The sequence below is a fragment of the Drosophila rhopaloa genome, unplaced genomic scaffold (assembly GCF_018152115.1).
Source record: "Drosophila rhopaloa isolate 14029-0021.01 unplaced genomic scaffold, ASM1815211v1 contig_2, whole genome shotgun sequence".
In the NCBI taxonomy this organism is placed as follows: domain Eukaryota; kingdom Metazoa; phylum Arthropoda; class Insecta; order Diptera; family Drosophilidae; genus Drosophila; species Drosophila rhopaloa.
Window position 1 is genome coordinate 16,960,199 of NW_025335083.1, and position 14,570 is coordinate 16,974,768.

The window sequence follows — 14,570 nt, forward strand, 5'->3', positions numbered from 1 at the left end:
CATAGCAAAGATTTTGTATAGCTACGCCTGGAAATTTTAAGAAAGTTTATAAGAAACAGAAAATTTATAATTATAATTGATTTTTAAACGAGACCATCAGTTAAATAACAATACGCATTGCATCTGTGCGAAATTATTTCACGGCGTTAAATAGGAGTATCAGAAATAATTTTTAAGTTTAATCTAAAGCCATAAGGACCATTTTATAATTTTTACAATTGGTAAGCCCTATCATAAATCACAAGGAAATTAAAACAATTATAATATTGTGCTTTCTTCAAGTTGTCAGCTGCATTTAACTGTCCTGAAGTTGAATATCTATAGATGTGTCCCATCGCATTCAAGGCTCTAAGATGCGGACAACTTGAACCGAAACAGTTTCGAATGCCTGTGTGCCAGGCCATAATTTGCCTAACAACTTTTGCCAATAGTTGGCACACCCCTTTTCCTGTCTCCCTTCTTTTTCTGGACTTTTTCCGATTCCCCGTTGGCTGTGGGCCAATTTCTTCGACACTGGCCGCTTATATAATAATTTTTCAGCATAATTTATGGGCGGCAAAAGTTTTCTGTGGCTGCCCAGTCGAACAATTGCCACTATAATGTTGTGGGCTCCTAGCATTTCTCATATTATTCGAGCCAAAAAATGTTTGTTGCTCCGTCCAGGCGTGAACTATGCGGTCCAGCCATCCGCCCGCCGCATCCTTCCCCTTCCCCTTCATCATGATGCCATAAATTCATGCTGCTCCGCTTATCGAAAGGAGGACATGGAAAGCAGGACCCGATCGAACTAAATGGCATAGCAAGCGTCAAAATTGATTTTAAATTGCATTCTTCGTTTGGTATTCCACTAAATAATGCCATAAATTGGGGCAATGAAATGGTTACTAGAAGAGATGACAAAGCCCATTTAAGTTTTGAATGTTGAAAGGATAACAACGAAAAATTGGCACCTGCAAATTTAACTATTGGAACTAATTATATATTTTATTCTATATAAGGAAAATATATTTAATAACATTAGAGCTATGCTAAGCTATATAATATAAAAAGCTATGTCGATTTTGCGCAGCATTATGCATGCAGTTTTTTAGAGGATCGAATCACAAGTCTTTAGAGGTATGCCACTTTGGAATCGGCTTAAGTTTGGTAAAGTTATGGACTCTCGAAGTCCAATTTTAAGTCACACTTTTACAAGACATCGGAAAATTAGAAACAACTAACATGAAAATGGGTCAAAAATTTGATCAACGTTAAATTGAAAATTTTGAATGCAGATTTTTAGAGGATCGAATCACAAGTCTTTAGAGGTATGCCACTTTGGAATCGGCTTAGTTTTGGTAAAGTTATGGACTCTCGAAGTCCAATTTTAAGTCACACTTTTACAAGACATCGGAAAATTAGAAATAACTAACATGAAAATGGGTCAAAAATTAGATCAACGTTAAATTGAAAATTTTGAATGCAGTTTTTTAGAGGATCGAATCACAAGTCTTTAGAGGTATGCCACTTTGGAATCGGCTTAGTTTTGGTAAAGTTATGGACTCTCGAAGTCCAATTTTAAGTCACACTTTTACAAGACATCGGAAAATTAGAAACAACTAACATGAAAATGGGTCAAAAATTTGATCAACGTTAAATTGAAAATTTTGAATGCAGTTTTTTAGAGGATCGAATCACAAGTCTTTAGAGGTATGCCACTTTGGAATCGGCTTAAGTTTGGTAAAGTTATGGACTCTCGAAGTCCAATTTTAAGTCACACTTTTACAAGACATCGGAAAATTAGAAATAACTAACATGAAAATGGGTCAAAAATTTGATCAACGTTAAATTGAAAATTTTGAATGCAGTTTTTTAGAGGATCAAATCGCAAGTCCTTAGAGGTTTGCCACTTTGGAATCGGCTTAAGTTTGGTAAAGTTATGGACTCTAGAAGTCCAATTTTAAGTCACTCTATTAATACCCTTAGCAAGGATATAATAATAAAGTATAATTTATATATAATAACATATGTTTAATTTTGTTATGGAGAATTATAAATAAATATATTAAATAGTATAGTTTAAATAATATAGTTTTCTTATAATAACTAATCTTTAGCTTAAAACAGGATTTGGCTCTAATTTTGTATATTTTAACAGTAAAATGGCTTGATAATTTTATTTCTGTCTTTTACGTCGCAAGTGAATAATATGGATTATCTGTCATTGAAAAAAGATTTAACAGGTGGCAAGAATTACTCAAGCTCTTGCAAATCTGACCGATAGCAAAGTGTGAATATTCCACCCTCTAATTGCGACTGATAAGAGGTGTTTATTGGTTTCGAAATCGGAGACAACGCGGCGGTGCTTATCACTCAAGTTCAGCAGCGGAAAGAGGTGTTTGCTTTGCGAAATATTCAGCTTCAGACGATCTCTAAACAAGCAAAGATAAAAAATGATCACTGCGGTGGAGCTGTGACTCACTGAGATACAGATACAAGGGGGAAGCTGAAGATACTGGAAAAAGCTCAAGACATGTCATGTGAGCAACCAAAACAGAAACTCCAAAGAGGGAGAGAGAGTGGTTCTGAGAAAAAAGTTAGGTTTGCAGCTGATATTATAAGATAAATATTCAATTACATAGTGAGAAAAAAATAATCTTGGTTAAATCATCAAAATAATATTACTTTCAAAGGTTGGGAATGAATATGATAATAATTATATCGTGTTTATTGTGGATATTTGTAGAATTAAGTTTTTTATGATTTTTTTAAATGCTGATTTTGTATATTTCACCCACATATGAAGTTTCTTACAAAAAAAAGATTTAATTGTTTTGGGTTTGGTTCAAAAAGATTAAAAATTTATGTTAGAAAAAACCAATGGGTTTTTTTCATATTCTTTTAAATGTTTTTCTTTTATTTTAGTACTTAACTGATCTTGAATTGTTGTTCTGAGTGTGGGAGCGGGAAAGCTCGTCAACAGGTGAGCTTGCAGAGCGGACCTATTGTCAGTGAAACGCGAACTGAGCGCGCCTTTGAGCCGAGCTTTTCGCTCTGAGCCAAGTGTTGTTTTTTTTTCTGTTGCCAGTTTTACTGTGCGATGGTGTGTGTTTTTTCACTCTGTTTTTTTTTGTTGCTGGGCGCGGCAGCGGCGGCAGTTCGAAGTGAACTCGCGAGCGGCCAACACGTAAGCGGCGGGTTGTGCAGCTGGGGAAAAAGACAGCGAAACAACAACAAAAAACAACACCAACAATAACCAACTCGATAATAGGCAGCGGCGCAACTGAAGTGTGAATTCATATTGAGGTTATGTAACAAAATATATGGAAAACGCGAAAACAAAACGCAGTTAAAATAGTCAAATCACACGCTCACCTAAAAAAAACGGTAATTCCAAGCACGCGCATCGTTTAAGTATATCGCGCATTCGCAATGGAGGAGGGAAAAATTCCGACGCAGACGCAGGCGCAAAGTCATCCTTTGGAGGATGTATCTCTCAATGGAAACGATGACGACAAGCAGACGCCCAAAAATTGGGTTAAATTCGACGACGAGGCGGACAGCGGCGAAAAAAACAATAACAGTAACGACGACAATGCCACACAACAACAACAGCAGCAGCAGCAACAACAAAACAAGTTAACTCTGCCGCCACCGCCGTCAGTTGTTAGTAGCAACAACAACAGGCGGGCGCGCTCGCGCAGTCCAACGACAACAACAACACCTGTCCAGGTAACTTACTCACAATCTCTCGCACTCTCGCTGTCTCTGTCTCTTTCTTACTCCCTCTTACGTGACCCAACGCAACGAAACGCATTCCAATGCAAGTCAGGCCCTTGTTGGCCCTCTCGCTCACACACCCGTTTGGAGGTACAGGAAACTCTCGAAATGAGGGAAAACTCCCAATAAAACTTTTATTTAAATTGCGCATATAAAAATAAAGATATTAAATTATCAGTAATTTTAGCTTAAAATTTATAGTTTATCATTTGTAGCAAATCCTTGATAATGAAGATTTCAGGTATCTTAAAAAAAGTATCTTAAACTAATTCCCATCATTTATTAGGAATTAGGCTTAAAGGAACAATATCACAATTTAAATAGTAATTATTTATAATATACAAAACCCAATGAATTCCAAATCCAGAGGGGGCTCTCAATAGAAGGTCATTCAGTTTAGTTTTAATCTTTCAAGTTTTTTTGATTACATTTTTTATTCAAGTCTTTACTGTATTTTTTCTGATGCCCCCTAATGGAGTTGTTATGTGAAGTAGCTTGGGTTCTTAACTTTCTTTTGCTTGAGTTTTGGAACGTTGCACGCATGGCAAATGAAGTTGGGGCCCAGCTGAGAGTTAAGTCTGAAACGGGTCCCATCCGGTGATAAACTCTGACTCAACCTACCATTACTTGCGATGTTTTTCGGTTACGTTGCTTGCCAACATGTCACAAAAGTGCTATACATAAAATGTTAGCACATATCATGGAATACTTTTTCTAAAAGTTGGGTAAATTTCCCGATAATGTTATTTCTTTATAAAAGTGTATTTCAAAATGATATATTTGTATTTATATTATGGCTCATACAAGACTCCTACCGTTATAAAATGTAAACAGAATGTGCCAACATGCGATTGTTGAAATATTTCACCTGCCTTGCTGATAATTTACTTTCTTGCCGCAAATATTTATCATTTATTTTTGTATATTTTATATTCGCTCACTTCGGTGCTTGTCAACAGGCTGTGGCCTTTTCGTACTTTACACAACCCTGACACTTTCATTTCAAAAGTATTTATTATGAGACTGAATTTCAGTTTAATTTTATTATAGCAATACAATAATGCCTTTAAAGAATGTTTAAAGGTTATTAAGATAAGATCAACAAAATTCGTGTTAGTTCGTATACTTTTTTACCTTTTTGGCTTGGGTTGCGAAACGACATTAGTCACAGCCAATTGGATATAGTATAGATTAGAGCATAAATATACACAATTGTTAGTTGACTAAGTACCAGCAATATTATGCCAACTTATCGTTTGCTCCAATATTTACCTTAACTTTAAGGTTTTTATAGTTGTGCAAAGAGCTTACCTATTTATAAATATTAAATTTCCGAAAATTATCTATGTTTGCTTTGCTTATCGAGAGAGAAAGACAAACTACAGACTCCAGAATTAAGAAGCACAGAAAAACTTTGTGTTGAACAGTATTTTCATCTCTACCTTGAGATTATTTTCGCTTAGAAATGAAAACAACGTGAGATTTTCCTTAGAACCAAACAACAATGAATAAATCGCATTCGGGTTTTTAATGACAGGCGCCTTTTGAATGCAGTGGATTGCCTTCACAAAACTATTTTTGTCAATTGAGAACGTGCCCTGCCCGAAATTTCAGTTTGACTCGCGGTTTTGTTGGGATAGTTATAGATACGTTTTTGCCGATTCTAAATGTCTGTGTCAGCTTTAAAAGTCAGACCAGAAATCAATAAAATTGATTTTCCTTGACAATTTGCATAATTGTCTTGGTGGCTAGCTATCGGGTGACCCCTGAGGCTATGGCCGTCTTAAGGGCAAGACCATTGCATTATTAACACATTATTGTTGCCATTTCGCAGCGCCCGGCCGTTTCCTCGACCACAGCTGCGACACCGGGCGAGGTGGTGGCCCAGGCCAAGGCCCCCTTGCCGGATGTGGCACCCGCTGTTTTGACAACCGAGAGCACGCACGTTAATCTGAGTGCATCCGGCAGTGGCATTGTCAGCGGTGCAAGTGCCAATGCAAGTGCAAATGCAAGTGCGAGTGGATCTGCATCTGGCCCGGCCCGACACCCCGCGCAGCTAATAAACCAAAAAGCCTCCGCTGCCCCCCTCTCATCGCCGGCTGCAGCGGCAACTTCTGGCCACCATCACAATGGAGGTGGCGCCAACGGCACTGGAATTGGCCAGCCGGCGGATCAGGGATCCGGGATGCGCACAATCGAACTGTCAACGGGTCGCATCCGCGAGGGATTCGGTGAGTTCATGTCGAGACAGTTGTGGACTTTTCTTAAAGGGTTCAAAACATATTCTGAAATACTGAATTTTACTTTTTAACAAAATAATATGTAAAGTCGAGAAAAATCGTATGTTAGCTGTTTTTAAATGGAAATAATTCTAATTCTAACTAATCATAATTAAAATAATATAATTGAAATAATATCATTTAAAAGCCTTTAAAAATTTTCTTAAATTAGGAGAAGGTTTTTATAGGGATTTTATACTTCAATACTAAGTTGTCTTTTTCGGCAGCAAATGGCGATGTGATTGTCACACTTCTGCCGGCCAACACGAAGTGGCCTTGGATAACGCCTGCCATATTCCGGCCGGAGCTGGTGCCCGAGGAGCTGATGGCTCAGGGCCTGACGGTAAGATTGCCTATCAATCTGAATTGCAACATCTTAACAAATATCCTCAATTTCTCAGCTCACCGTGGAGGATTACGTGAATGCGATGGAGACGCTGGTGAACGACTATCGCTTCACTGTGTACAATATTTGCTATAAGCGTATACTGGTATGCTGGATCCTGTTCGCCTTTGCCGTTCTGCTGGCCCTTCTTTTCTCCGGTCTGCAGGGTGTGGCACTATTTGCCCTTGGAGTGGGTTGGCTGTTCCTAAATGCGGCGGCCATTTTCCTGTGCATGTGGGTCAAGCTGCGCCTGTCGCGCGGCCTTGAGAAGTGCCTAGCCCGCGTGAACCGCCAGCTGATGCGCCACAAGATCCTGTTGGTGCTGGACGACCGGGGTCGCATCTCGTGCCACAAGGTCAACCTGTGCTTCATGTACTTCGATGCCACTCAGTGCGTTAGCTTCCTGAACGAGTTCCTGGAGCACACGGAGCAGAGCGGAGGCGATGCCATCAAGGCGGGCTGGGAGGCGAAGCTGGACATAGACCTCGAGGATATCGTCATCCAGGGCAGCCAGCCGGTGCGAATGCCCCGCAAGCAGGTGAGCAGGACCTTATCACTTTACTTTTCGGAGGGGGTTGGTCTTAAGTAGGGGTAGTTGACTTCATCTCCATCTTCCCGGGATCGCACTCGCAACCCAAACCACGTCTTTCTCTCACTCACGCCCGTCATTCTCCAATGTCTAACTGCTCTCTTTAGGCCGTGGCCCAGGAGCTGTTTCTGAGCTACCTGCAACGCTGGGGCAAGGACTTTCTGCGCCGCCGTCTGGATTGGACCGTCCAGGAGGCCGGCGTCCACGAGACGCCCCGCCATCTGCAGTCGTCCATCTGCCCGTGCCAATACGAGGAGGAGTTGTTGCGCAACAAGATCAAGATCAGCCTGCAGCATCGCCACTGCTGCGGCATCAACTGCATGGGCTGCTGGCTCTAATCTCTGACATGTAATCCTCAAATATTCCCCTTCTTAGATTGCCCCGAATCTATTAAATTTTGGTTTAGTGAAAACAGAGAAAATGTTTATTTTATTAATAGACCCTGCTATCTGACACTTGCTTATCCTCAGAAATTTTTGCATTTCAGTACTTCAAGTGCTTTTCACAAATATAACTAGAGTTCTTATCAAGTATCTACAATTTGTTAAAGTACTTATTAGCATTCGTAATTCTTTTATTTTAAAATATATATTTAATTATATTTTCATAATTCTCTTGTAATAGCATGCTGTATTTATTATTAGAACTGACTGATTTGCAAAGAATCTGTTTAGAAACCAAACTTTTAATTGAAATCAGAAATTGATATTATTTGGGTTATCTTGTTTTCTTTTTTTGTACTTAAAAAGCTTCATTACGTGTTTTGAGGTGCTGTAATATTTAAAGAACAATTATCTTTGAAGTTAGTTAATAATAATAAATTGTATAAGATAGGCTTTCAATTTCTTAAAATATTGGTTTGCTTACAGTATTATCACCCAATGAATTTTACTAAATTTATGAGGCCCATAGTTGTTAAAGTTATTGTATCTTAACCATTTTTCTTTTTAAGTTATTTGTGTAAATTGCGGCTGCTGCCGGAAAGTATGCAGTATACGATCGATGCACTTATTACTAATTACATTCCTCATACGACTGTCATTACCCTACGTTCCTAACCCGACTCACCAGCACCATCCATATGCACCCTATCTGTTTACCCCGTGTCTCACCCCCCGATCTCCCCCGAATCTGAATCTCCGCAGGAGCGCGGCATGCAGCTGTTCCTGCGCTACGGATCCCGCTGGGGCATGGAGGCCCTCAGGGGTCTGGTGGACGTAACGCCCTTGGAGCCGGGACGCCACTGCGGACAGTTCCAGTGCCCCTGCCAGTATATCAAAGAGCATCTGCAGTGCAAACCGCGAGGCAAGTTCAAGTGTTGCAATTTTGTGCATTGGGTGATGGCATCTGAGCGCTATGATAGCGACTAGAGCTTGTTGTGAATGTCTGTGTGCTGTAACTAAATGAATTTACCGAGAGCTGTCTTGAGGCTTTTGCTAGAAACCCATGAATTTACCTAATTTCCCTTCCACCCAACCGAGCTTGTATATAAATGCTGTCCGGAGAAAATACCAATGTGCTACCGCTTTTCCGTCTTTTATGCCATTGATCAACTCTCTTTCATTTCAGATGTCAGCCCCTAAGGCTGAGGCGAAGTTTGGGGGTCCTTGGTATCTCTCCTTCTTTCTTAATCTTTAACTCTTTCTCGTATGCCTAATTACATATGTGTGCTAAATTAATCAACTATGTTTTTTTCATACACAAAACAGTGGCCATAAACAGCATTGGCCAAGTAGTTTGGACCCGATTCCCCTTGTTTGGTAGCTAGAGATTTAGCCGGTTGTTGGCCACAATATAACCCAGTCCCCTACACGATTTCAATTGGTGAAACACTGAAATACTAAGCCGTTTCGATATAATTATTTCAAAAAGATTATACTGCATATTATGTTTATCAAACGCAAGCAAATGAATTTCTAACATAAGACTTGTACAAATATCTCTTAATAAAATACTTATAATTTGTTGGTGTCACAAATAAATGTCAAATATACGCCTATATGTGTCTATTAGTTGTCAGTCTTTTATTAACTATCATCCGTTGCTTATTGATTCTATATGTTAACTTTCGTTGAACGCCTCTTACAGGTTATCCATGTGGTTGCATTGTCTATGGTTCGGATCCCAGTTTTCAGTATCGTTACTAGATATGTTGTGCCTCATTTTATCATTTAACCCAACAATCGGAACTCAGTGTGTGTTCAAATTATGCAAATTTTAAATTTAATGTCATGTAAGGTATACTAAATAAATAAAGAGTTCTTCCGCATTTTCAGTTTTTCTTCAAAACACCATAATACCTGAAAGTGTCCTAATATTTGTATAGGACATTATAAAATATATACTGTTAAAATTGTAATGACCGTAAAATTAAATGATTGTCTCAGCATTTATAAAAATACTTCAATATGTCCTTTATTTGCTTTATCAAAGAACAAGAATAGAAAATTGAAAACTTAAATAACATTAATTTAATAGCTGAGTCCTATAAATGCTGATTAATATAAACCAATCTGCATGTCAGGTGTTTTAAAATATCCATTCATTGGAATCAAGGCCTTAAACTTATGACATGCACTGTTCCCATGTGGAGCCTCAATTTCTCATTTTCTCTCTCCAGTTTTGAGGTTTTTGTGGGGCATGTGCCAGTTTAACTATTATTGCATTACTTTTATTGCATAATTCAACTTTATGTTTTGCCGCATTTTAGCCACATTCGCGTTCCACAAATTGTGGCAAAAGTTTTCCGTTGCCAGAATCGTCCATTTGGTGGTGTTGCATGTGTAATGAGTCATTAACACATTGCCGCATTCGGGACATTCCATTTTAATGCCGGTCGACCACTTAAATGCCTTAATTTTAATGAAATCTCTGCATTCAAATTAGGTGCGAGGCGATTGTATCTGTGCTAACTGCAGATTCTCAGAGATTCCCTCGAGTGCGGGGAATATTTTGTGCCGAGGGTAAGTATACTTTGGTGCCGATTTGCAACGATACAACGATTCTGCAGCTCTTACGAGCCCAACAAAATTAAAAACAAAACCCGATTTCACGCTCCAATAAAACAAATTTAAACTCTTGCGGCAGAGGCGGCATGTGGCCAGAATGCGCCATTAAATTCCCCCAAAAACCCCGGACCCGAATGCAACCCAAGCCCCAACCCAAATCCATTTGCCGTGAAACTCTCGAGCAACTCGTTAGCCCAACTGCACTCCAATCGACAGCGAGTCAAACGAGGTGCAGCCCGTGGCCAAAGGCATTCTGGCACCAGGGGCGCGTAAACTAATCGCAAACAAACAAACACTCGAACCCACACACAATCATTACGCTCATTCCAAAAAACCAGATCCGGGGCTCATCAAAGTTTCGCTGGAGCTCGGTTGCTGCATTTTTCGGAAATTCAATTCATTTGTGTAATTTTCATTTGAATTACAGCCATCAAAAGCGCCATGGTTAGAGGAGGGGGCGGCCATTCCGGTGGGCGTGGCAAGTGCTGATGGCCCGCACTTTGAAACGTTTCCACGGAAGAATGCGAAAATGGTTTCTCTAACTGAATTGAAATTTTAGATAAGTTTTTGTTAAATTGTTATTAGCTTTTAAAGTTAACGTTTTTGTTTTACTTCTTCAATTAAAGATTTGGCTTTAATAAAAATGAATAACAATTATTGTATGTATTTTTTAGAAATAAGTTTTCATCCCAGTTTTAATGTCTTAGAATTTGTTAAATTGCATTCTTTAAGGAAACTTTAGGTCTCATTTATTTTGGGATGTATAGTTTATAGTTTGGCTTAGATAGTTAGAGCTAAGCCGTTTAGGTTGAAAGTTCTTTTACTTAGTTGCCTTAGTTAAGTATTTACACTGAACAAATTTGGTAAGAGTATTCAAGCAACCAGGAAGTATTTTTCGGGTATTCCCAAATCGTTGTTATTTTTTGTTTTGTTTTTTTGTTTGCTGTGTTCAAGTATTTTTTCGTCCTGTCGACGCTGCCGTCGTCGTTTTTGCATTTATTTTGCGGCTAAAACTTTAATTGAGTTTTAAACCATTTGCTGGTCTGGCCCGATTTCCCGCCTCCGCTTTCACTGCGCGGGATTGTTTATGTGAATTTGTTGTTGCCCAGACTGAAAGAAGGAAAGTGGGCATGGCCCAGCCTTTGAGTGATGAGTTTGGGCTGCAAATATTTTTCCTTCTGTTTTTTTTTTGTTTTCCTTGCTGTTTTATTCATCCTCTCCGGGAAGCTGGGGAGGATGCAAGGCTTTGCCAACTCTTTAATTTTTGCAATTTTTATTTGTTAGTTTCAGTTTTATGCCCACTTTGCATTTTAAGTGCAGGATGTTTTGCATTATTCTCCTGTTCAGGGGTGGACCTTCCTGTGTGTTTAGTCAAGAGATTTTCAATGATTCTAAAATTGAAATATATTTATTTTAATTATTTTTTTTTATTTTGCTTTCAAATGCTTAAAACCAAATTAATGTTTATTACTAGTCGCTTTCTTAAAATAAACATTAGTGTATTGTACAACAAAGCATAGAAAAAGCTAATAAAATTCGAATAAAACTAAAATCAACTGTCTCTAAAATATCCACAGATTTCCGTGACACTTTAGATATTTAAAAAAAATGTTTAAATGTGTTAGCAAATGTAAAGATAAATGCAATATTTTAAAAGCCCAAATTTATGGCTCTTTTTAGGTTCTGGTATGATCTCCAATTTTTCCATTTGTTTTCAAATGATACTGGACTATCCATTAACAAACTGTGTTCGGCCAAAGGATGCGCACACCTTGCTGGCACACACACACAGTCATGTGTTTATGCATTTACACCTCTAATAAATATGGCATTAAATCCTTTTTGACAACAGGCACCGGTGAGATAGCGAATAGGGGAGCCCGGGCCATCTATCATCATAAAAATAAACCGGACAGAGACCAACAGGAACGTGCTGTCTGCCCCCTTCGCCGCAGTGGCTATAAAACATTAAACATGAAATCGGTGGAGGATCGCGGGTGGGAGGAGACCGAGAGTAGGGCCCGTTAGCTCCCTGGGCCACAATCAACATCATTAACGCGTGCTCTAAAAGCCATTTATTTAGTGGCCAATGCGGACAGGCTGAGCCATGTTAAAAATGCTCAAAGGCCCCCAACTCGCTGACATCGAGTGTGAGAAACTATAAATTCAACGCTTTTAGCATAATTGCCGGCGCATGTGCGTGTCGCTCCAGAGACGCTCGAGCGTTATGATAAGTGGTCGCCCAAGGATGTAAGCGTCAACACTGGCGAACGTTAAGTTATGCCCTCCATCCGGCCATTACTCGTCCGAATCCTCTTGTTGGTTTACCACTCATATTGCCGGTCCTGGTAATTGCCCTCGTCCTCCCGCCAGACCTTTCTCAAAATATTATACAGCTTAATAAACTCGGGCAGCTAAGAGTCTGCTGGTGTTTAACCCTTCTACGACATAAAAACACTCGAGTGGGAAAAGGCACTAGCCTTGGATATTTATCGTTTGTCTAATCGAAGCAAATCAGGTCAGGCGGGTGGTCGGGGCGAACCTGGCTCAATGGGGCGTATGCGTGATTTATGCGTTTCAGGTCCTGACTTAATTGCCGCAAATATGCGTGCAGGCCCAATGATAATAAACATAGCTCAAGGAAGATGGATGTGAAGGAGATGTGGCTGAGCCTAGTATTATATTTCTTTGTTTATTTTTTATTTGCGTATTTTTAAAATGAGTGGCACTTTTCAAATTAAAGGTCATATATTTTATTAGTATTTTTTGAGCTTGAGTGCAGCTTATTTCACGCTTATGTTTGAGCATAATTGGCCATTAAAGTAGGTTTTATAAAAGGGTTTCCCTTGGGTTGTTTTTTAAAAAAATTAAAAATTTACTTGAGCTATCTATTAATATAGAATGTAATATTAGCTCTATAATACAGTGGAATGCAATGTTACTGAACATAGTTTAAATTTACTTTAATTTCTTAAATGTTATCATATATTTATAAGATGTACAGCTTGTATATTGTGAATTAAGCTCCTATAACTTTGCCTCTCCTTGATTGAGCTAGGCCGGGGATTCCCATCTACATGTTTACCTGTCTGAGCCAACAAGTGAGCAACCTGAAAGACAAACAAACACATGGTCCTTCACTAGCACGTGCACGGAAAAATGCCGTCCACATTGGTTCCTCCTCGGCCATTTTTGCTCTTACCCTCTTCGCAGCAGGCAGCGTTTATGTTGACGCAGATTTAATTACAATGCTTGTGCTGCATTCACGTTTATGCCACTGCAACCTGGAGTCCGCAGTCGTCCTTGTTATGGCAGTGTGTGTAAACAGCGCCCAGCTGGAGGGGAGCGAAATGGGGAATACACCCCTGGTGGGAAGTAGTAGCTGCCGCCTTTGTTTAACAACAAATACCCTCAGCGTCGAGCAGCCGCACATATGACTCCACGATACCATACCCCGTCGTTTTTGGCCTGCCTCGACTGACGCTGCTTTTATGCACTTTACAAATTGAATTTTCCACTTGCATTCGTCCCAGGATTGTTTCATTCGCAGAAGCCCCGTGGAAGACAAAAGGGACCGAGTTACTCTGACAACTTTGTTACCAACACCTTTTTAGCTACCTTTTGTTGTACGTGAACCATAGTTTTTCAGTTGATGTACACATGCGTTTTTCTTATGCACTGATTCGCTTTTGTTCTATTTTTCAAAATATTAAATCTAATTTTTGTGCCTGACACTTATAAAACCTTTAAGCTAGGCTTTACATTTTCGGACGAATCTGAGAATCACGCCTGATATGGACTGATTTTAAATTCAAAGAAAGCCGAAAAATATTATACCTGCGTTCTCCAAAGAAAGTTATAAAATGAATTTCCGTATAGTATATTCAGAAATAGAATAAAGGTTAATACCGATTGATAAAATAACAGTGATGATTAATTTATTATAAATTTTTTCACCGATTTTCTAATTAACCGAAGTTAAAATTTCTAGAGAAGACAGTGTTGCCCTCTTCAGCATTTTCTGGGAAATTGCAATGCTCATACGCACTGTCAGCCGCAAAACGCTGGGAACGAGATGAAACTGACGACAATACGTCGCTCATTCTGCCATTGCTAATTGCTTGGAAATTTCGCTCATTTCCACACGAAGGCTTTTCAATGGCATCCGCAACAATTTCAACAGAGGCAGAAGCAGCTTCAACAATTCCTATAAACAAGCTACAACAAAAACCAAAAAAGGGGAAAATCGGTTTGGCCTGGTTTTAAATAAAGCCTGTGCATGTGTAGGCATTTACTCTCGTTTTCTTTCATTGTGGCCTTGCTTCTGTTTTTATCCTTTATGTTTCTTTTCTGCTTTTCTTAATTTGTTGAATGTGGGGGCAATGAGGAGCTTTGCCAGGAGTGGACTAATGGCCCCATTTGTTTTAGTAAATTAATAATTTTTGCGCACCTGCTCTATTTATATGGTGTATATTTTAATAATCAGTTGTTAATAGAATGGTTGTTGCAAGGGTATACTAATACCTTATGTTACCTTTTCTGTTTTGAAT

The 14,570-nt window shown here is 39.1% G+C and overlaps 1 protein-coding gene across 7 annotated transcripts; it reads left to right on the forward strand.

The window, feature by feature from the left end:
- Positions 1-3,136: 3,136 nt before the first annotated feature.
- On the forward strand, positions 3,137-10,555 carry LOC108051845. Of its 7 annotated transcripts, XR_006417603.1 has the most exons (7): positions 3,137-3,711; positions 5,594-5,990; positions 6,266-6,381; positions 6,440-6,961; positions 8,158-8,317; positions 9,899-9,975; positions 10,448-10,555. XR_006417603.1 is itself a non-coding variant. In XM_044459511.1 (6 exons), exons 1-6 carry the CDS (start codon positions 3,412-3,414, stop codon positions 9,922-9,924), a joined length of 1,521 nt encoding a protein of 506 aa, XP_044315446.1. In that variant the 5' UTR covers positions 3,137-3,411; the 3' UTR covers positions 9,925-10,528. The 7 variants fall into 7 exon arrangements, 6 of the variants coding, with proteins under 6 accessions (XP_044315446.1, XP_044315445.1, XP_044315447.1 ...); XM_044459511.1 differs by having other exon boundaries at positions 9,899-10,528; XM_044459510.1 differs by lacking the exons at positions 9,899-9,975; positions 10,448-10,555 and adding an exon at positions 9,101-9,281.
- The last annotated feature ends 4,015 nt before the right edge of the window (positions 10,556-14,570 follow it).

Excerpts from the sequence above, each read along its gene's own strand:
- LOC108051845 (XM_044459508.1), top strand. The coding sequence starts at position 3,412 with ATGGAGGAGGGAAAAATTCCGACGCAGACGCAGGCGCAAAGTCATCCT. Across the intron at positions 5,991-6,265 it reads TCGCATCCGCGAGGGATTCG|CAAATGGCGATGTGATTGTC; the intron begins GTGAGTTCATGT and ends CTTTTTCGGCAG. Across the intron at positions 6,382-6,439 it reads TGATGGCTCAGGGCCTGACG|CTCACCGTGGAGGATTACGT; the intron begins GTAAGATTGCCT and ends TCAATTTCTCAG.